This window comes from Vipera berus (genome assembly GCF_964194415.1).
Source record: "Vipera berus genome assembly, chromosome: 3".
Lineage (NCBI taxonomy): Eukaryota > Metazoa > Chordata > Lepidosauria > Squamata > Viperidae > Vipera > Vipera berus.
Window position 1 is genome coordinate 21,615,031 of NC_138204.1, and position 23,917 is coordinate 21,638,947.

Below are 23,917 nucleotides of genomic sequence, written 5' to 3' on the forward strand. Positions count from 1 at the left end.
AATTATAATTTATCTTAATAAGGCTCTGTCTTCTCAATATGGAGGGTAGTTATCTAAGCCAATAATTCACCCCTTAAACAGTTTTTTTTATTTAATTTTCTCTCTAAACTTCTGCCATATGATTCCAATTACCTCTACCATAATGAGGATGGTTAACTTCACCAAGTTTAGCATTAGAAGCAAATCGCTTTGCAGACTTAGCTATTCTTATTTCCCATCTCTATCATAATTAATTTGCTTTTCCCTGATGATCCTCAGTATATCTTAGAAGCATTTTGGATATTTTCCATGAAAGGTTGCTGATGATAGGAACATAGGAAGCTGCCTTGGACTGGTCTATACTAGGGGTAGGAATTCTGCTGGCTCAGGAATTCTGGGAGTTGAAGTCCATGAATCATAAAAGAGCCAAGGTTGCCTACCCCTGGTCTAGACCAATCTTCCCCAATTTTGGTATAAGCAAATTTGTGGGTTTCAATTTCTACAATTCTCTGTAATGGCTATTCTGAGAGTTGACATCTACATATGTCCAGACTGCCTCGATAAGGGGAAGACTGATGTAAACTAACTGCTTTGTCTAGCCCAATACAAGATTTCAGAAGAAATCTACCTCAGGAAGAAGTCTTTCTCAGCCTTTCTGAGTCTTCTATTAGCTTTCTATAAAGCTGTTAGGATTGAACCTGGAATCTTCAGCAAAGAATGCTGGGTGATGGAAGAATGTCTCTTCCACAAATCATTGTCATGTGCAACTGCAGCAAACAATCTGCTTTCTTTTGTAGAGCCTAACCTCATTTTGATAGGCTTGAGAAGACAATCCTCTGCTATATAATAAAATGAAATTCTCTATTTAATAAAAGCCAGTCCAGCTGAGGTTCAGGATGGATCTTTCAAAGCCTTTCTGATATGGTCTGGTTGGTGCACAAAGGATACTCTGCCTGCTCTGTTCTACATGCTTTTGTTATGTAGGTAGTCCTCAGCTTATAACATAGTTTTGCCCAAAACTTCTGTTGCTAAGTGACACAGTCGTTAAGTGAGTTTTGCCCTTTCTTGCCAGAACTGTAAAGTGAATCACTCCAGTTTAACATGGTTGTTAAATGAATCTAGCTTCCTCATTAACTATGGTTGTCAGAAGTTCGCAAAAGATGATCACATGACTGCGGGACACTGCAGCCGTCGCAAACATGAGCCAGTGGCCAGGCATCTGAATTTTGAACATGTGATCATGGGGATGCTGTAGAGGTGGTGCTAGACTTCCAGAGGAAAAAGGAGGAACCTGCCCCACTTTACATCAGGGAGGACTGTGTGGAGAGAGTTTCCTCCTTTAAATTAAATTTCTGGGAGTTTACCTCTGCGAAGATCTGACCTGGAAAGTTAATACAACCCAGGTGGTCAGAAAGACCCAACAGAGGCTTCACTTTCTCAGGGTCTTGCAGATGAACAGGGTAGAACAACGGCTTATGACCCTCTTTTACCAGTCTACTGTAGAGAGCGTCCTCTCGTATGGTATTGTGGTTTTGTATGCTGGTCTGACAGCCCCGGATAGGAAAGTATTACAGAGGGTGGTGATCACAGCACAAGACATTGTGGGCTGTCCCCTGACACGAGTGGATGACATCGCCAGGGCTCGCTGCCTTGGAAGAGTGAGGAAAATTCTCAGGGATGACTCACACCCTGGACGGTATCTCTTCACTCTCCTACCATCGGGTTGGAGATATAGGAGTATAGCCAGCCGTACCAACAGACTGAAGAACAGCTTTTATCCATGGGCTGTTAGGCTTTTGAATGGGAAATAATTTAATATAATAGAATATAAACTTAATAATATAAACTTTATGCATAATTGACTTGCGAGGCTGGTGCATTGTGCAATTATTTTTATTTTATTTATTTTTTATTTTAATCCTATTTATATCCCGCCCTTCTCTGAAGACTCAGGGTGGCTTACAATCTAAGCACAAATCAAATGTGCTTAGCAATTAGCTCACAGGGTGTAATAAGATGGAGGGTTTGTGTCACTGTAAGTTGGGGGTGGGGGCACGAAGGGAGGCTCAGCCAATCTCAATGTATACATGGTTGTACTTTGACAATAAAGGTTCATTCATTCATTCATTATTGTAAATGGTCATAAGTCACTTTTTTCAGTGATGTTATAACTACGAATGGTCACTAAATGAAAGGTTCTAAGTCAAAGACTACCTATATGCAATTTAGATTAATTTCATATATACAATGACATTATTTACAGTAGTGTTTGCAACATTTATGTGCAACACAGTACTGGTATTCAGCCAGTATCAGGTTTCCTCCTAAGTCTCCCTCCCAAGGACTATCCCCCTCTAGCTCTCCTGCTTCCTCTTCCTTTCTCTGAGTCCCTTTTTAAGAAGAGACTGGACAACCATTTGTCTGAAATGGTATAGGGTTTCCTGCCTGAGCAGAGGGAAGACCTGCAAGGTCCCTTCCAACTCTGTTACTCTGTTTAGTCTCCTTCCCCAGTTTTTGGCCTTGAGATGACTTGACCTCTTCCTGGAACTTCAGCCAAACATCTTCTGCTTGTCCATTGGGAGAAGAACCTTCTCAGAGTCTTCTATGCAATCTTTCTCTGAGACCAGAGCTTATCCACTGACATCTACCCCCTTGGCTGTTTGGTGGAGCCACAGCCTATGGCCAGATGGATCCCTCCTTCCTATTCTTGGCGTTGGGTGGAGCTCTCATCCCTTTGAGTCTTTACTTTCCCTCTTCCAGGGAAGCTAGCCCTGTACTTTTCTTCTCCTCACCAGGATGTCTATGGAGATTCTCCGTCATCCAGGTCATAGTTATTCGAAAGATGCTTTTTCACAAGGCGACTGGACTTTCTTGCTTTTCTTTGAAGATGTTTTGCTTCTCATCCAAGAAGCTTTCAGAGCTGAAGGAGCTTCTTGGATGAGTAGCGAAACGTCTTCAAAGAAAAACAAGAAAGTCCAGTTGCCTCATGAAAAATCATCTTTGGCATTCCTGAGCAGGAATTAACCACTACTGCCATAGTGGCACAGTGGTTAGAATGCAGTATTGCAGGCTAATTCTGCCAGCTGCCAGCAGTTTGATTCTCACCGGTTCAAAGTTGACTTATCCTTCTGAGGTCAGTAAAATAAGGGCCCAGATTGTTGGGGGCAATGTGCTGACTCTGCAAACTGCTAACAGAGCTGTAAAGCACTGTGAAGTGGTATATAAGTCTAAGCGCTATTGCTACTGCTACTGCTACTGCAGACTTAATTCTTCTCTCCAGACTTTCTCTCTAGCTACTCTGTTCCCTCTGTGCACAATTTTTCTCTCTCTTCTCTTCACCTTCTTTCATCTCCTCTCTCTCTCTCCAATTTTAGGTTAGACTAGCAGCATTACAATTGAAGAGGTGGAACCCCCAGGGCTCTAGTGCTGCATACCACTGCATCAGCCTGAATCAATGGGTCTCAACATCTGCCCCAATCAGCCCTGGATTGCAGACAATTGCGCTTCTTTTGTCAGAAGCTCACTTTTCATTGTAGAGTCAGAGTCACGTTGTAGCTTTCAGCTTTTGTATTATTTAACTTCATCTAAGAATGCAAGACAAGATATTTTATGTAACATTGGGGAATGATTAAACAGTAATGTGGTTAATTGTTTATCTATCTTGATATGGTTTCCAGGTGGCACAATGAACCTCCACTTGATAAAGGTCACATTCCTTGGCTTGGGCATGCACTGGCATTTGGTAAAGATGCTGCCAAGTTCCTGTCTGAGATGAAAGAGAAGCATGGTGATATTTTCACGGTGCGTATTTATAGGACTTACATATTCTTCAGGGTGCCAAAGCTCATTTCCTGCAGGGTACAATGTTAACAGGCCTTCATTGAATGCTGCCTTGAAAATCTTGTAAACTGCCTGGAGTCCTTACATAAAGGTAGGGTATAAATCTAATAAATGATTTAAATAAATAAAGGGGCAGAGCTTCATTGGTGGACTTTTACCCAGCACTCGGATGATGTCACTTTTCAGTTGCAAGCCATCTGAGTTTTCCCATTGGTGCTGCCATCTTTTTCCAGTGAAAGTCTAAAAGAAGAAAAAGGTAGCATAGTTGTGTTAGTGCTAGTACTGTTCCCATCTATCTAAATGTGTTAAGATGGTCAAGGGGCATAGCCATTAGCCAGGGAAAGGAATTATTAGCAAATAGGGATAGTAAATGTGTTTAGCACTTGCTCACCCTTGTAAGTTAGGGAGTCAGATGAAGCTGATGAAATGCTGTAAAGATCTCAAATCTACTGTTCTCCCACAATGCTTTGGTAATAGTCAAGCCCTTTATGCTGCCATTTCATTCCAAACAATAATATATCAGCTTTTGGACTGAAGCATCTGCTAGCATTTTATGGGAATCTAATGCTGCTCATTTTGCTACCCAAGGTGAAGAGGCAAGATAAATCAAGGAATTAACTGAAGGGCAGTTTTTATATTTTAAAAATCATCATCTCTAGATGATTACCTGCTAATCCTCACTGAAAGAGGATGTCTATACAAAAGGAAAGTTGTTTTGATTTTAGGTAATTAAACACTCTTATTTAATGGCGGATGAAACCAGGAAGTTTTAAAAAAGAAGAGTTCCTTAAATGACCCATTTATTTATCTATTTGCATAATTTCTAAACTTCCCCTGCAGCAAAAATTTAAAAAAAAATTCAGGGCAGTTTACTCAAAATTGAGAATACAATTCCAATGGAAGAGAACACAGTTTTTCAATCATCTTCCAAAGTAAAAGCACAATATAGCCAGCCTGTTCCCATATGCAGGTGCTTGTGATGATATCAGAACGATGAAGTATAAGATATAATGCCATTGCAAGTCCCAGCCCTTTTATATCATGTTAAAGAGCAGAATTTGGACCGGAGGCCATGCTTTGTTGCTTGCCTTCCTTGCTCTCTTTCTATGGATGACCATTAGCATTCTTGGGAAAAGAAATCTGAGAATCACACATAGAATTAATCTGAGGATACTATCCATAGTTCGGGATTTGAAATTTCCATTCCTATTCTGATTAACAGATGTTCAGAATAAGTATGAAAACCTTACTTTTCAAATGGTAATTATTGGCTATTATTGATTGCAATTAATAATGGAAGGGAATGGAACACTTGAGGCTTTTGTTGAGATTCTTTAGAATATTATATTTAGTGTCAGCTACCAGTGTTCCTCACAATTTGGGAATGTATGTCTTTTAAACAGATAAAGATTCAAATAAAATAGAAGAAAGGATGAAATTGATTTTTAATAAATCGCCATCATTCCCTCTTTAATTCTAATGTATGAAACTTCTATTCATTCCTTAAACCCAGAGCAAAAACAAAATCAATTAAAACTGAGGTGGGTGATACTTCATCCTGCAGGTGTTCCTGAATAACAGCTCTCAGCATTCCTCAGCAGTTGCACAATTCATAGGAAGCAAAGTTAATCCTTGATTTAGAACAATATATGGTGCCAAAAATGTTAGTCAAATGTTTTTACTAGGACACAAAAATTGTGTACTTAGTCATATGCAAACATGTACAAATTGGCTAAATTTGGAATGTGAATTGGTTTCAGTTGATGGAATCTTTATGTCTCTCTCCCCCTCCCTCCTTCCCTCCCTCCCTCTTTCTCCCCCCCCCCTTTCTTTTCTTACTATAGTAATCCCTACTGTCCATGTTGGGGGAAGTGTCCTTCATTATTTTTTTATAAATAACTCAAAAGTGATGAACATTTTACCCCCACCAACAACCCTGTGAGGTGAGCTGAGAGGGAATGACTGATTCAGAGGCACCCAGCCAGCTTTATTGGTACCATTAAGGGACATGAGCTATTCACTCAGCTCCAAAATCTTTTGAATTATGAATCAATCATTTGTTCTGGTCCTTGTTCATATAGTGATTCTAGGGATCTTCTTTATAGGGCAATCTCCTTATTGAGATTTAAAATGTATCCTAGTATAAGCACATGTCCTCTAAGTTGTCTTCTAGGTTCATCTCCTTTTTAACATTATACATTATTTGCTGTAATATGCAAAGTCATAGGCACTACAAAGACCACTTTATCCTCAGGACAGTCAAGGCAGTCTGTTTACATACCTCCAGATATTGTTCTAGCTCCACTCTTCAATTCCTGGAGGTTCACAAGTTCTCCATCCTTGAAGCAGAGTCTGGTTTTCATTGAGCAAAATATTGGATTAGGAATCGATTGAAAAAATTCATGCAAGACTTTGGATAAACTGTAAGTGTTCTGCTTAGTAGGAATCATTAGATTCTTAGGGGCTAGAGTTGAAAGCAGGATATAATGAAATGTCTCTCTCTTTTTCAAAATTCATTGGTATCTTTTAATCGATGTACTAAATTAATTCTTCGTGACTAAATGTAATTGTTTGTTTAAGGTTAAAGTTGCAGGAAAATTTGTAACTGTCTTATTGGATCCGCATTCCTACGAAGTGGTGCTTTGGGAATCATGTGCCAAGCTGGACTTTGGCCAATATGCACGTATTTTAATGAAACGGATGTTTGATGTGACGCTCCCCAACTATGATTCTAACAAGGAAAAGGCCATGCTAAGACCGTAAGTGTAAATTTTATATGGGAAGTACATGTATCAAAGAAGTCATGTTATGTTCTATAGGCTATTCTGAATTCTCATTTCAGGGGATCCAGCACATGAGGTAGCATCTTCTGTTAAATACTGAAAAAAATGTGGGGTCAAGTATTTTATCTATAATGTTTGATGATCTGTTGGAATGCATAGACCAGCTTTGTCCCGCTTTGTTAATAAAACTGATAAGGAATTATATGCAGTAAATGATTCTTCAGTTACATTACATTCTTCCTTCCAATCAAAAGCATTATCAATCTTGAGATAGTAAGTTTAAAAAGAACATCACCTTTAAATGCTGATAATAGGGCTGGGCTGTGCTTCAGATTTTATTCAAGCAAGGTGTTTCAGAACATGCAGGAGTATGAAAACAACACTTATTTTGGTAGAGTCCCTTGTGGTGATTGGGGTGGCATCTTGTGATGTTATCTTGAACTCACGTTGGTCTGTGACCTCCAAGGAAGTGGATAGGTGCTGAGTAGGTTTTCATTTACCACTTAGCTTTTGTATCCCTGCCAATCTTCACTGTTGTGGACAATGGGTGTAGAAGTAACCACTGGTTCCGACTCCTTCATGAGAGGAGTCCCCAGCAGTCTTGAAGGAAGCTTTGGTGTACCTCCATCTGAAGAGACCAACCCTGGATCCAGAGTTGAAGATGAAATGGATCCTCGGAGTCCTTTTCACTCTGTATTTGGTCCTAATTTCCTTGCTCTTTAACATCTAAATGAACCTTTTGGTGAGTTCATTCAATAGCTCCCAGTGAGGTAAAATCAGAAGTTGTTTGATTGTGACAAGGTAGACATTCAGTAAAGAAAGGAACAAATTAATAAATCAGATCCAGAGAGAACAAGCCTGTTTCAAAAGCTCTTTTACAAGTAATCATAAAGGAAGCCAACAGCCTATCTTTCAGTAAGGAATTTTATTAAATAGGGGCCTGCTGACTTTGAACTGCCAATAGAAAAGAGAGGGCTGGGACTAGAAAGGAATCTTGGGCTAAGGTTACCCCATGAGTACATAGCAGAACTGAAATTTGGACCAGGGATTTTCTGATGAGGAAGACGCTACCAATATGGGTTTGTGTATGTGCGTTAAAAAGACATCTTGCCTCTTCTGATAATAATTTGTAAGAGTTTTTTTAGTGTGGGGCCTTTGGTGTTCTCCGAGCTTGCATGTTTTCTTGTAGATTTTTCATTACCAAACTAGGTAACATCATCATTGCTAGTAAGGGGGTGGGTGTTGCTCAAACTTCCTGCCTACTATCAAACCCCTGATGATGTCACCTAGTTTGCTAATGAAATATTTGCAAAAAAAAGCAAGCAAGCTCAGAGAGCACCAAGGACCCCACCATCTAATCTTGAGCTACAAATATTCTTTTCTATCATTTTTTCTTATTGGAAGGATTTCAGAATTGTGGGTCACTAAGGATGTTAGATTGGAAGTCCAAGTGAATTAATGTCAGGGAGCGTGACTTTCCCATGCGTGTTCCTTGTGAAAGCTTGAGAAATTTCCTGCTGCCTGGATATGCCAAAATAACCACTGTAACTGATCCCTTGGGATATTAGTGGAGCAATACAGGGAACAGCTGATACATTTTTGGTTCATTAAGCCAACATAGTATTCCCAAAACATGATGAAGACCCATTTTAGCAATGAATTTTCAGTGGCACTGCCACTCCTCATTTGACAATCTGATCTCCTTCACAGAGCAGCTGTGAGGATGAAATGAAATTCATCCAAGGATTCATCTAGAATGGAATGGCACTGGGAGCAACTTACGTCAAAGTTTCCCCATGATTTTGTTCCCATTGCTGCTGTAGAAGCAACACAAAATGTCATGCAGTGTTTTGCCATTTCTACAGTTCATCCAGAACTAGTATCGGCAATTGGGCAAGTTACACATGCAGATTGGTATAAATGTAACCATGTTGTGCCATTGTGCTCATCAATTATTTTTTTCTCATTTTTGTAGTGAATCCATTTAAAAAAAACAAAGTTCAACAAAATTGCCTTTCCTCAATATATCCATTCTTGTACTTTAATGAACACAAGGTTATCTGTAATTTATCGTTAGGATATTTACCAATCCAAATGTTCATTTTGTTTAGATCAACCGGCCCTATGCTATTCTGGAGTTATGTTAATTTTATACACAACTTTCCCAAAACATACACTTTTCATTTGCAAATTTCTGAACATTCCACACAATATGGAATTGTGCCAAAGACCTACCTTTCTTAACTAACTTTTCCAGGAAAGGATGAGGGTGCCAGCTGACTCCATTTGCTTCTTCCATCCATCCTACACTGAAGTTTGCTTATGAGGATCAGACTGTTTTTTGGCAGATTTCTTTTACCACTGTATCTAGGACTCCTAAGTTCCTCTTCCTGAGCGTTTCCCCTGGCCTGCTTGCATGAATTTGTAACACTCCTGTTTTTGCTAGGCAGCGTATTGTGGTTTGCAGAAAACTACTTCCAGGCTGAATGCAGCCAATGAGCTACTGGCTTGAGATCCCTGATAAAACCCCATTGCATAAATTATTTTAAACTGCAATCCTAAACATACCTGGGATTAAGTCCCGTTGAGTTATAGTGCAATCTTTGTTGCCCCAATGGAGATTGCCCAAAGGAAATCTTTCCACATTTCTGTATAAGGCATAAACGTTATCTTTTTTCCACCAAAGCAAGGGTTTTGTTGAATCAGACTATCAGAAACTCAGAATAACCTCTAGCTAAGTTGCCAAGTTTCTAAGGTTTATTTAAGAAACCTCAGTTTAGGGAACCCATGCAGAAAGCAGAAAGGAGTTTCACAAAGTATTCTTGTGTGTTTTGTTCTACAGCACTCTGAAGGACAGAAATCTTGACAGCCTGACTAAGGCCATGTGCCTTAACTTACAAAGCATTCTGCTTCCTGGCCCTGATTGCGCCAATAGGCAGTGGAAAGAGGAAGGTCTGTTTCAGCTCTCCTACAGCACTATGTTCAGGTGAGTGTAATGTTTCTAAGTCCTTTTTTTAAAAAAAACAACTAATAAATTAGGGGTCCTTGGTACTCTGAGCTTGGGTGTTTTCTTGCAGACGTAACTAGATAACATCAGTGCTCTAATGCAGCAGTGATGCTATTCCTAGTGCAGCACTGGTGATGTTACCTAGTTTGGGTAATAAAACGGCTGCAAGAAAACAACCAAGCTTAGAAAGCGCCAAGGACCCCTCCATTTTAACTCTGAGCTATAAATATTCTCCCTTATAATATTTTTTTTTTATTAAGTTTCATTGTAAGATAAAAATACATAAGAACAAAAGTTAGAAAAACAGAAAAAAGAAAGAAAAGTGCAAAGAGAGAAAAAAGATGATGATTTTTGACTTTCCTTGTGCAGTAGATTACAAAAATAATACAACAATGATCTTTTACATTTCAGAAGATTTCAAGCCATTTCTACAATGACAAAATAATTCTAATCATCAAAACTAAAATCAAAGTTTCAAATGTTTTTCAGATTGGAGCAGAAAGTCCAGAAGTGGTTTTCAAATAGAAACAAAGCTAGATAAATCCTTTTCTTTAATTAAAACAGTGAATTAGTATGTTTTTCCATCCTTGTATATGTTAGATTTTTTGCTGCTGTCAGCACATATAATAACAAAGTTCTGATTTTTCATTAAAATTCCTTATCCATCAAACCTAAAAGGAAAAATTCTGTTTTCATTATTTATATTTGTTTTAAGAATCTTCGGAATTGAAGCAGGAGCTTGATCCCAGTATGCTTTATCATAAGCTCACCAGAGATGATTTTTTTAAAAATACCCTCTTTGCATTTGCATTTCCAATATACGTTTGAAACTCCTTTATACATTTTTTGACAACTTCTTAAGTGTTAAAAACTAACAAGACACATTTGTAAGTCTTAAACAAGTTTCCAAGGAGGTCTGCTTGGGTTCAGTATGAAGGGTTGACAGTGCTTCCAACAAGACCTCCAGTGAGGGATCTAAGGCCAACTTTTCGGCCTTCTTGCTCTTCTTTACTTTTCCTGTTCCTCTGTTCCACTACAGGTAATCCTCAACTTACAACAGTTATTTTACTGACCTCTTGAAGTTACAATGACCATTTCTTACACTTATAACCATTGCAGCATCTCCATGGTCACATGATAAAAATTCAGATGCTTCGCAAACTCTTTCATATTTATGACAATTACAGTGTCCGGGAGGTCATGTGATCCCTTTTGTGACCTTCAGACAAAGTCGATGGGGAAGCCAGATTCACGTAGCAACCGTTTTACTAACTTAACAACTGCAGTGATTCCCTTAACAATTGTGGCGAGAAAGAGCGTAAATGAAGTAAAATTAATAATAATAATAATAATAATAATAATAATAATAATAATAATAATAATAATAATAATAATAATAATAATAATAATAATAATAATAATAATAGTTGGAAGGGACCTGGGAGGTCATCTAGTCCAACCCCCTGCTCAGGCAGGAAACCTTATACCATTTCAGGCAAATGGCTGTCCAGTCTCTTCTTAAAAACATCCAGTGTTGGAGCATTCACCACCTCTGGAGGCAGGTTGTTCCACTGGTTAATTGTTCTAACTGTCAGGAAGTTTCTCCTTAGTTCTAGGTTGCTTCTCTCCTTGACTAGTTTCCATCCATTGCTTCTTGTCCTGCTTTCAGGTGCTTTGGAGAATAGCTTGACTCCCTCTTCTTTGTGGCAGGCCCTGAGATATTGGAACACTGCTATCATGTCACCCCTCACCCTTCTCTTCATTAAACTACACATACCCAATTCCAGCAACCGTTCCCTATATGTTTTAGCCTCCAGCCCTCTAATCATCTTGGTTGCTCTTCTCTGTACCCTTTCTAGAGTCTCGACATCTTTTTTACATCGTGGTGACCAAAACTGGATGCAGTATTCCAGGTGTGGCCTTACCAAATTCACTTGACATCTTGAGTTTAGCAACAGAAATTTGGGGCTCAGTTGCGGTCATAGGTCAAGGGCCACCTGTGCTTGTTCTCCTCTCTGAGTTAAACAGTGGGGTAGTGCCAGGAGGAAAAAGAAATGTGGCACGGCTCCCACTTGCGTTGCTTGCTGCCTCAATGTCTACACACACATGGTCCAAGTATAAAAACAAAGAAACTGACAAAAGCAGAGCAAGGGTAGGGAGTTCCAATGTGCTCATTTGGCTCCCCTGGTATCTGGAATCGGTTCTGCATCTTTTCATTAGACAAAAAAATGGAAACCAAGTTCTCTTTCTTATATTTCTTAATCTTTCAATGATCTCCTCTCGCACAATGGAGCTACCAAGCTGCAGAGTGTTGATAAAAGGGCTTATTGAATTGCTGCACGTGAATGAACTTTATGTAACATGCACAGGGAATGTTGTCATGAAAAAGCAACATTCAAATACCAGCTGAACATTTTAGGCCTCTAGGGGACCAAAGAGCTACCATGAGCACGTTTCAGAATGTAGGATTCAGTTTCCATGCACAATCTTGTCCCAAACTGACTGTAGATTTAATAGTTAACTGCTAAGACCTGTACCCAATTACAGCTTTTAAAATGAGAAAAAATTACTCTTGAGACCTATTTCTCTGTAATTTAAATCTATTGTTCTTGTCTTCTTTTTTGAACAATTCTGCCTGGCATCATTTCAGATACTTGAAAATTACTATCATGTCTTCCTGAAGACAGCTAAATAGATACAACATCATTCAAAATTTCTGGGTTCCTTATCATAATGCTTGTTTTCCTATGGACATGCTTGGCACATTAACATAGGTAGTTTTTGTTGTTTTAATGTTTTATGTTTTAACTGATGCTTTATAGTTTTTAAAATTACCCTGTGGTAAAGTTACCCTGTGGTAAGATGAGTGGCCAATAAATTAGATAGATAGATAGATAGATAGATAGATAGATAGATAGATAGATAGATAGATAGATAGATTTATAGTTTTAAAAATAATTTTATACGTCTTTTAATTTTTCATTGGGTGCCGCCCAGAGTTGGCTGAAGATGGGTGACTATATAAATGTTTAAATTAAATAAAGTAAATGCTCCAGTTTGTCAATGCCCTTCCTAAAATATAGTGCCCAGCAGTAGACACAACATTCTATATGTGATTTGATCACTGCTGAATAGAGAGGTATGATACGTTCTCTTGATCCTGGAGTTATATTTCTGTTAAAACAGAACTAAGATTTCATTTTCCCCCCCTCGTTTTTTTTTGTATCACCACATTGTTGGGTCATAATCAGCTTGTGACACACTAGGATACCCAGAACTCTTTTGCAAGTACTGCTGACAATACTAGAGACCATACTATCGTATACTGTTTCCTATCTAAATGAAAATTTCTGTATTTGTTTTGAAATTCATCTTTCTGCTTTCTCGCTATTATTCTAGCTCATTTGGATCATCCAGAACCCTGACACTTCCCCTAAGGACTTTGCTATCCATATTTCTGGAAATATCTGTAGATATTTGACATTTTGCAAAGTTGATATTTTCTAAGCCTTGATCAAGTCTTTTTTAAATGTGCTGAACGATCCTGGGCCAAGACTGGAGATGTGTTGTGTGCCTCTTGACGTACTGATGTAGAATCATTGACATACATTCTTAGGGTACAATTGTTCAACCATGCTGAGTCTCCTGCTATTTGGAGTCTCTTAGCCACTAAGAACAGCTTTCAAAGAAATAAATGTTGACAAGTAAACTCAGCGCTGCTTCTTTTGCAAGAGGAAGTGCTTTCTTTAATGCAAGGTTCAGAAACAAACCCAGCCCAAGATTTCAGTTTTAACATTTTTCATTAAGTAAGCCAAATAATACTTGGGTAAGGGCTTTAGGACAGAAACCCTACTACGTCTATGGTTAGAAACCCTAACTCTAGTTCAGCAGTCCCCAACCTTTTTGGGAGACCAGGCACAGGTTTTGTGCAAGATAATTTTTCCACGGACCGGGGAGCGGAGGTAAGGAGTGCCCCACCTACATCCTGTGCATGCACAGTTTTGCATGCCTGCCACTCACCTCCAGCTGTGTGGCCCAGTCCTGACAGGCCACAGACCACTACCGGTCCGCGGCCCAGGGATTGGGTACCCCTGCTGTAGCTTCAAGGAACTGTACTCAGATTGAGAGAGAAGAAAGTGGGACTGTCACTTAGTTGATAGGGTGACTCGTTATATCTTCAATAGAGGAGGTTGTTTAGCATTGTGTTGTAATCCCAACACTATGATATTTATATTACGGTATATGATACAATGGTATTTTTAAATAACTGTTTTAATCCCTTCCCTTCCTAACTCTGCAGAGCTGGATTCCTGACATTGTATGGAAATGAAAGCAACAATTACGAAGATGTTAATAGTCAAGATAAAGATCGAACTCATTCAATGGAAGTTTATAATGCATATTATAAATTAGACCGATTTTTGATGAAAGCTGCCCGGTCAACTTTAAGTGCAGGTGGGTGTCATTGGTAAAGAAATATCACTTTTAAAACGCCAATGCTTTGAAACCTAGACTAAAGTGAATTTACTTCTTAGAATTGAAACCAGAACTACATTATGTATTTGTAATGTGTTTGCACTTCTTATATAAATGTAACTATAATTTAATTAAATGCAATCTTTAGTTTTTAGAGTAATATGTGTATAAAAATATTAATAGCTAATTATGAGCTAATAATAATAATAATAATAATGTTGGAAGGGACCTTGGAGGTCATCTAGTCCAACCCCCTGCTCAGGCAGGAAACCCTATACCATTTCAGACAAATGGCTGTCTAATCTCTTCTTAAAGACTTCCAGTGTTGGAGCAGGTTGTTCCACTGATTAATTGTTCTAACTGTTAATTAATTGTTTCTCCTTAGTTCTAGGTTGCTTCTCTCTTTGGTTAGTTTCCATTAATAATTAGATTAATAATTAGAGAAATGAAAACCAGGAGACAGTGAGTTCTAGTCCCACCTTAGGCATGAAAGCCATTTGGTAACCAAGGGCAAATCATTCTCTCTCAACGCAACTCACCTCATAAGGTTGAGTTATTCATAAAAATAATAACAGTAGGATAAAAAAGTCTTTTTAAAAAATAGAACAATAATGTACCAACAGATTGACAGATTATTCATAGTTCACTTCAGAAGATGTATCTGAAACATATGTTATATAGAAACATTTCTAGTGATCTGTATCTGTAGTGAATTTAAGTGATGTGATCATTCTGAGAGCTATTTCAAATGATAAAGGGGATTTTTGGTACAGATTATTGATTTTTCAGTTGGATATATCTGCCTTTGGAGGAACATGGTGTCAATCCATTACCCATCTCCAGAAAGTTCAGTTGGGATACATTGTGAGAAAGGTAGGTAGGTAGAGGGAAAGAGAAAGAGAAAGAGAGAGAGGATAGACAGACAGATAGATAGAGGTCTATGTTTGAATACATGTTTACATTTATATAATACCTAATATTCTAATAGATATAGCTGCTGCTTCGCTATTATAGAGATTTTCCCAGGAACAAAACAAGCAAAAAATCAGTATAAAACTACTGAGTAAATGTGATTCATTAATAATATAAATGCAACCACATAAAGAGGTGATGTAGCAATGTTCTTATTATTGTTGGTGTTGCTTTTCCTTCCTGAAAGACTGGTAAACAACTATTGTTCAAATGCTACTATCAACCTATTAGAAAGAGGGAATTTACAAGAGGAAATTTACAAACAGTAGATGGCACCATTGTGTAAGTTTTTAGATCCACTTCATTACAGGCAGTTCAAATGGATAGGTCCATCCAGCTTTCCTCATTTTGCAGGATGAGATAATAGCATAATTTTATAACGATTCTGTCAGCGTTTTCTGTCCAAACTTACAAAATAAGCAGAACTCTTTTCCTTGCCAGTGTTTAAATTGGCTAAAAGTGTTTCAAAGAAAAGAAAGAAAACCACACCGCTAAGTAGAACCTTATACTTTTCAAATCCTGGCGTACCCTTTCATTCCTCAACCTGAACTTTCTTCTATCATTGCTTTGTGATCAAATAAGTATCTTAAAATGATTGCTGTCATTGACTGCTGCAGAAATTACTCAAATGCCGAACCTAATGTATTATGGCTTGCCATTTCCCCTGTATGGTGATCATTTGAAGGTCCTCTGACCTGCAGAGCTCTGAATCTGAACCCATAGTTGGCTAAGACCTACCTGCAATTTGTTTCACCCTTAAGACTGAAAAATATACCTAATGAGAACTAAAACATGAAACAGAATAACAGGATTGGAAGGACGTCGGGGTGTCTTCTAGTCTAGTTTTCTAGTACATATACCTTCTTCGATAACAGAGTGCATACGTTTTGAAAAGCTGAGACTGACCATCCTGAGGCTGGTATCCCTGAGGCTGCACTCCTATCTCTAATTTCTGAGAAGTTGAAATTACTTCTGAGTAGATATGCCTCAGTGAGAGCCAGATTGATGCAGTGGATGAAGCATCCGGCCTTGAATCTAGAACCATGGTGGTGAACCTATGGCACGCGTGCCACAGGTGGCATGCAGAGCCCTCTCTGTGGGCAGGCACGCCATCGCCACAGTCCTAGGCCTTCGGCTGGGTTTTATAAAACCTTTTCGCTTTAGGCCTCTGCCGCTGTGTGGAAGAAAAAAAAGGTTCAATCAATCAATCAATTTCAACTTCTTGCGGGGAAAAAAAAAGATCTTGCAAAGTTGGAATTGATTGATTGAACTTTTTAGTCCCAACCAGTCTGCCGTTACCACTGCAGCCATGCCCACCAATAGGCCACACCTACCCACTTGCCCACACCCCCGCCACCCAAAGATACATAAGTGGGTTTTGGGATGCAGTTTGGGCACTCGGTCTCTAAAAGGTTCGCCATCACTGATCTAGAAGATGGAAAATTCTAGTCCTGCCTTAGGCAAAACAAAACAAAACACACAAAACCATCAGGAAGCAAGCAATGGCAACTCACTTCCGAAATCTTGCCATGCAAACTGCGAGGACTTGCCATAGACTGTATTATTAAGGGGAGATAAATTATGTACAGCCAAACCATGCGTAAATTGTCTATTGACATTAATCAATTATTGCAGCACCTTCTCAAACACATAAACATCCAGCACAAATAATTATAATTATAAATAGTTATAAAATAAATAAAAATAAGCACACATTTAATAATTGTGCTTCCCACAACAACTTACCTGGGGAGTAGAGCTTGTAGAGAGTGAAGAAATAAACTTGTGTATGCACCAGTTCTGTTAATGAATGTCTGTAAGAGACTGTAGATGCCACCATACCTCCTATCAGTGGTCCCAGGTTGATAAGCAACACTAATCACATGCAGCTTGCTTGCTTGCCCTTCCATCTCTCCCTTTTCTCTCTTTCTTCCTCTGACTTCTTGACCCCTGATCTAATCCATAGAATAGTCTTTCTCAGCCTAATACTTAATAGATGTAATGTAATTAAGGCATAAAGGTAAAGGTAAAGGTTCCCCCGCACATGCGTGCTAGTCGTTTCCGACTCTAGGGGCCGGTGCTCATCTCCGTTTCAAAGCCGAAGAGCCAGCGCTTGTCCAAGGACGTCTCCGTGGTCATGTGGCCGGCATGACTAGACGCCAAAGGCGCACGGAACGCTGTTACCTTCCCACCGTAGTGGTCCCTATTTTTCTACTTGCATTTTTACATGCTTTCGACCTGCTAGGTTGGCAGAAGCTGGGACGAGTAACAGGCGCTCACTCTGTTACGCGGCACTCGGGATTCGATCCGCCAAACTGCCGACCTTCCGATCGACAAGCTCAGCGTCCTAACCCACTGAGCCACCGCGTCCCTATAATTAAGGCATACGAGACCCAAAAATAAGTACTTCCTGAGCGAACCTAGCTAAAAACTCAGACATAATGTTTGGCTTTGAGGATCGAATTCTTGCTCATCCATGAAATTCACCTGGTAGCATGATGGAAAGCAACTTTCATTTCTTTATTATCCCTCTTCAGTAAGAGTGCCAAAGGCCCTTGCCAGAAGGGAGGGAGGGAGGGAGGGAAGGGAGGAAGGAAGGAAGGAAGGAAGGAAGGAAGGAAGGAAGGAAGGAAGGAAGGAAGGAAGGAAGGAAGGAAGGAAGGAATTATAAATTTATTTTCATAAAACATGTAATAAAATTTGAGAGCATATCTACTTTACAGAGTTGTAAACAAGATAAAATAAGATAGGCCTTCTGATTTATTGGAGGAAGGCCTCCAATAGTAACTACCTATCGTCCATATTTATATCTTTGGTGCTTCTCTGTACAGTGGAAAAGTTGAAGTTTTGCAACGTCAGGAAGGATCTCTGGAATTTTTTTTCTATGGAAAGACTGGACAGCAGAGTGAACCAAAGTGTTTGGTTGAACAGCTATAAGGAACACTTGGTAGACCTTGGTGTGAACGAAGATATGCAGACTAGAGCCATGGTGCTGCAACTCTGGAGCACTCAGGTAAAAATGCAATTTTACTTTCTGTATTTCATTCTCTTTATGGTTTCTCAATCTCAAGTTCCATCCTCTTACACAAACTATTTATATGCAAAGGGTAGAGTTGAAAATATATTGAAAATATAAATGTTGTATGTTAATATCAGTCTTGCATTATGGACCACTTGTTTCTTATTGACACTAATGGCACTAATAATCTCTGGAGTTTCTCAATCATCCACTGATGGTTGTCTCAGAGGTGCTTTTTCAAAAGGCAACTGGACTTTTCTTGGTTTTTTTTTCCTTGAAAACTTTTCGTTCCTCATCTAAGAATATTCTTCAAACTGGATGAGAAGTGAAACATTTTCAAGGGGGGAAAACCCCCAAAAAAGTCCCAGTTGCCTTTTGAAAAAAGAACCTTTTGGGCAGGAAATAATGTACTCTTATCTCTGCCAGCTGGAGATCTTTAGTGGGGTTTTGGAAGGGATGAAGGAGTGGGCAAAGGAGAAAATGGGATGAGGTCTCTGTATATCTGAAAAAAAGTGCCTGAGCAAGAAGCTTGATGGTCTTGACAGGCAAAATGGTTCCTCATTTATTGGTGATCATTGATGACAGGTACCCTGATATTATTTTTTTTAAAAAAAATGACCTCCATGTGTATACTACTCCAAATACTATTAATGTTTGTATAGTGTCAATCTTCGATTGGGAGAAGCAATACTATGCCTGCCAGCATCTCCCAATACTGGACTTTGTGTTTACATCTTCCTTTGATGTGTTCAAGATATGGTTGGGAAAGGGATCCCTGTGTGGAAAATCTATCCGTCTGCCTGTAGATTGTTGGAATTGGATTTACATGATTGAAAGTATGACCACTAAAAAAAATAGATTGATTTTTTTTTCTTGACCCTTTTGGAATTACCTTCCTTTGACTGCCACACGGTACATAAGTAAACTCAGAAAATATGTGAGTTTCTATAGCAATAATTGCATTTTTTTTGTTTCCATGTTTAAAACAGTCAGCTCACTCCTATTTTCTATCTTCAGTTTTAGAAAAGTTGAACACAGCAGACTGTAATGAGAGATGCTCCATTCAGGGTTTTTCAAACCCGGCAATTTTAAGATGTGTGGACTTCAAGTCCTAGACTTCTCTAGCTAGCAAACACATCTTAAATTTGCCAAGTTTGAAAAACACTGCGGTAACTTATGTGAAACAGGTTGGGCAAGCTGTTGTTTAACCCATATCTCATCTTGAAAAGAGGCCTGCATGCTGCAGATGGCAAAGCGGAAGCAAAGCAGAGTTAGATCAGATCTAACTCTCTGATCAGCGGGTAGAGTTGAAGGAGAGGCTGCAGTGTAGAGACAGGATGCGTACAGTGAATTGGATGTGCAGGAAATTGGTTTATTTCCCCAGTAGGAGGAAAGATTGAAAATAAAATGGTTGTCATAATGATAATAGTATTATAATGATTATGGAAAGTAGATTAGTGTGGAGTACTGTTACATATAAAACCTCCCAGTTGCAGTTCTTTATGATGCTCGTGCAGTGGTGGGATTCAGCCAGTTTGCACTACTTCGGCAGAACCGGTAGCTAATTTTTTTTTTGTTGCCCAGGCCCAGAATGGACTTCCGGAAGCGGCATCCACACAGAGAACTGGTTGTTCACATATTTGAATCCCATCACAGAAATGGATCAGTACCCTGACGTTTTATGAAAGATCTGTTTCTTTTTCTTTAGCTCATGTTTTTACCCCTTCATGGATTACTGCCTTGTCGTGGCGAAGGGGCTTGCGTAATTCAATGAAGCTATGAGCTATGCCGTGCAGGGCCACCCAAGACGGACAGGTCATAGCAGAGAGTTCTGACAAAACGTGATCCACTGGAGAAGGAAATGGCAACCCACTCCAGTATCTTTGCCATGAAAACCCTATGGACAGTACCAAAAGGCAAAACGATATGACGCTGGAAGATGAGCCCCTCAGGTCGGAAGGCGTCCAATATGCTACTGGGGAAGAGCAGAGGGCTAGTACTAGTAGCGCCAGAAAGAATGAAGCGACTGGGCCAAAGCCGAAAGGACGCTCAGCTGTGGATGTATCTGGTGGTGAAAGGAAAGTCCGATGCTGTAAAGATTTTTTCTCCATAGGAACCTGGAATGTAAGATCCATGAATCAAGGAAAGCTGGACGTGGTCAAACAAGAGATGAAAAGACTGAACATCGATATCTTAGGTATCAGCGAACTAAAATGGACAGGAATGGGTGAATTTAATTCAGATGACCATCAGGTATACTACTGCGGACAAGAATCCCTCAGAAGAAATGGAGTAGCCTTCATAGTCAATAAAAGAGTAGGAAAAGCAATACTGGGATACAATCCTCAAAATGACAGAATGATCTCAGTTCGAATCCAAGGCAAACCATTCAATATTACAGTAGTCCAAGTCTATGCCCCAACCACCAGTGCTGAAGAGGATGAAATTGACCAGTTCTATGAAGCCCTACAGCACCTTATAGAACTAACACCAAAAAATGATGTCCTCATCATCATGGGGGATTGGAATGCTAAAGTAGGAAGCCAAAAGATAAGCGGAATAACAGGCAAGTTTGGCCTTGGAGTACAAAATGAAGCAGGGCACAGGTTGATAGAATTTTGTCAAGAGAATACGATGGTCATAGCAAACACTCTTTTCCAACAACCCAAGAGACGGCTCTACACATGGACATCACCAGACGGTCAACACAGAAATCAGATTGACTATGTGCTCTGCAGCCAAAGATGGAGAACCTCTATACAGACAGTAAAAACAAGACCAGGAGCTGACTGTGGCTCAGACCATGAGCTTCTCATTGCAAAGTTTAGGCTTAAACTGAAGAAAGTAGGGAAAAGCACTAGGCCAGTCAGGTATGAATTAAATCATATCCCTGTTGAATATACAGTAGAGGTGACAAATAGATTTAAGGAATTAGATTTGATAGACAGAGTGTCTGAAGAACTATGGACAGAGGTTCGCAACATTGTACAACAGGTAGCATCCAAAACCATCCCAAAGAAAAAGAAATGCAAGAAAGCAAAATGGCTATCTGAGGAAGCTTTGCAAATAGCTGAGGAAAGGAGGAAAGCGAAAGGCAAGGGAGAAAAAGAAAGATATGCCCAATTGAATGCAGAATTCCAGAGAATAGCTAGAAGAGATAAGAATGCCTTCTTAAATGAACAGTGCAAAGAAATAGAAGAAAACAATAGAATAGGGAGGACCAGAGATCTTTTCAAGAAAATTGGAGAGATGAAGGGAACGTTTAATGCAAAAATGGGCATGATAAAGGACCAAAACGGCAGGGACCTAACAGAGGCAGAAGAGATTAAGAAGAGGTGGCAAAATTACACAGAAGAACTATACAAGAATGAACTTAACGTTCCTGATAATCACAATGAGGTGGTCACTGACCTCGAGCCAGACATCCTAGAATGTGAAGTGAAGTGGGCCTTAGAAAAGCTGAGCAACAACAAAGCTAGTGGAGGTGACAGTATCCCAGCTGAGCTATTCAAAATCTGTTCTGTACCAGCCTGCTACCGGCCTTGCAGAAAAGGCAACCCCTTTACAGACGGCAAAAGGCTGGAATACGTCTGCCAAATTTATTACAAAAACAAACAAAACATGAAACAAGATACCGGAGCTGTGAAACACTATCGGAGCGGTTGCTTTCAGCAAACCAGCCCTCCCCCAAACATTCCCTTTATAAAGAGTTCAGGGCGTGGCCTCTCTTTGCCTCCTTCCGAGAAGTCCCACAGCCTTCCTCTGCTTGCTCCTACTTGACTGCCTCCTGCGTCGGGCGTCCTTGAACAGGGCCAGCTGTGGGTCATCTTCATCCACACTGTCAGGCTCACACAGCTGGGTCTCCACCAGGTAGGAGGGGCCTGGCTGGGGGCTCTGCGGAGCCTCAAAGCCATCATCAGCAAGTTCTTCAACACCCCCCTCCTCCCCCTCATCTGAGTCATCCGACCCAACTGCCGAACCCACAGGCTGACCCTGAATCACAACAAAATCTTAAAAGACGATGCAGTAAAAGTGCTACACTCAATTTGCCAGCAAATTTGGAAAACTCAACAGTGGCCACAGGATTGGAAAAGATCAGTTTACATTCCAATTCCAAAGAAAGGAAGTGCCAAAGAATGTTCAAACTATCGCACCATTGCACTCATTTCTCATGCTAGTAAAGTTATGCTTAAAATCCTACAAGCTAGACTCCAGCAGTATGTGGATCGAGAACTACCAGAAGTACAGGCAGGATTTCGAAGAGGCAGAGGAACCAGAGATCAAATTGCCAACATACGCTGGATCATGGAGAAAGCTAGAGAGTTCCAGAAAAACATCTACTTCTGCTTCATTGATTATGCTAAAGCCTTTGATTGTGTGGATCATAACAAACTGTGGCAAGTTCTTAAAGAGATGTTGTGACTCAGGGCCAGCCTGTGGGTCCGACAGCCGGCTCCGATGTATCGGATGACTCAGATGTGGGGGAGGAGGGAAACGAACCGGCTGATGATGATTTGGAGGCTTTGCAGAGTCCTCAGCCGGGGACCTCTTCTCAGCTGCGTGAGCCCGAGAGTGCGGAGGAAGATGACCCACAGCTGGCCCTGTTCAAGGACGCCCGACGCAGGAGGCAGTCGAGCAGGAACAAACAAAGAAAGGCTGTGAGACTCCTCGGGAGGAGGCACAGGGAGACCACGCCCTGAGCTCTCTATAAAAGGAGTGTTTGGGGAGGGGCTGGTTGCTGAAAGCAACTTTTCCGCTTGAGAAGACAAGCTCTTGTGTTTTTGTTAACTGCGTAATTAAATCTTGGCAGATGCCTTTTAGCCTTGGAAGCTCTCCAGTCTCTTCTTCTTAAATAGGGGTTTGCCTTTACAAGGCCAGAAGAGGGCTGGTTCAGAACAAGAGATGGGCATACCAGACCATCTTATTTGTCTCTTGAGAAAGCTATATGTGGGCCAAGAAGCAACAGTGAGAACTGGACATGGAACCACTGATTGGTTCAAAATTGGGAAAGGAGTCCGGCAAGGCTGTATACTGTCGCCCTGCCTATTTAACTTATATGCAGAGCACATCATGAGAAAGTCAGGGCTAGATGAATCAAAAATTGGAATTAAGATTGCCGGAAGAAATATCAACAACCTAAGATATGCAGATGATACCACTCTAATGGCAGAAAGTGAAGAAGAACTAAAGAGCCTCTTGTTGCGGGTGAAGAAGGAGAGTGCAAAAGTTGGGTTGAAACTAAACATTAAGAAAACGAAGATCATGGCATCCGGCCCTCTCAATTCCTGGCAAATAGATGGGGAAGAAATGGAGGTAGTGACAGATTTTATTTTCCTGGGCTCCAAGATCACTGCAGATGGAGACTGTAGCCAAGAAATTAAAAGACGCTTGCTCCTGGGGAGGAAAGCCATGACAAATCTAGACAGCACACTAAAAAGCAGAGACATCACCCTGTCAACAAAAGTGCGTATAGTCAAGGCTATGGTCTTCCCAGTTGCAATGTATGGCAGTGAAAGTTGGACCATAAGAAAGGCTGAGCGCCAAAGAATTGAGGCCTTTGAGCTATGGTGCTGGAGAAGACTCGTGCGAGTTCCTTGGACTGCAAGGCGATCAAACCAGTCAGTCCTAGAGGAGATCAACCCTGACTGCTCTTTAGAAGGCCAGATCCTGAAGCTAAAACTCAAATACTTTGGCCATCTAATGAGAAGGAAGGACTCACTGGAGAAGAGCCTAATGCTGGGAAAGATTGAGGGCAAGAGTAGAAGGGGACGACAGAGAATGAGGTGGCTGGATGGAGTCACTGAAGCAGTAGGCGTGAGCTTAAATGGACTCCAGAAGATG

At 40.2% G+C, this 23,917-nt stretch overlaps 1 protein-coding gene across 1 annotated transcript in view; it reads left to right on the top strand.

Annotated features, from left to right (window-relative positions):
- Positions 1 to 23,917, top strand: part of PTGIS (prostaglandin I2 synthase) — a 48,809-nt gene that overhangs the window by 11,998 nt on the left and 12,894 nt on the right. The window contains exons 2-6 of the mRNA XM_081322858.1: positions 3,657 to 3,780; positions 6,400 to 6,578; positions 9,445 to 9,588; positions 13,910 to 14,064; positions 17,889 to 18,070. Coding sequence (XP_081178984.1) covers positions 3,657 to 3,780; positions 6,400 to 6,578; positions 9,445 to 9,588; positions 13,910 to 14,064; positions 17,889 to 18,070 — 784 coding nt within the window. The remainder of the gene's footprint in view (positions 1 to 3,656; positions 3,781 to 6,399; positions 6,579 to 9,444; positions 9,589 to 13,909; positions 14,065 to 17,888; positions 18,071 to 23,917) is intronic.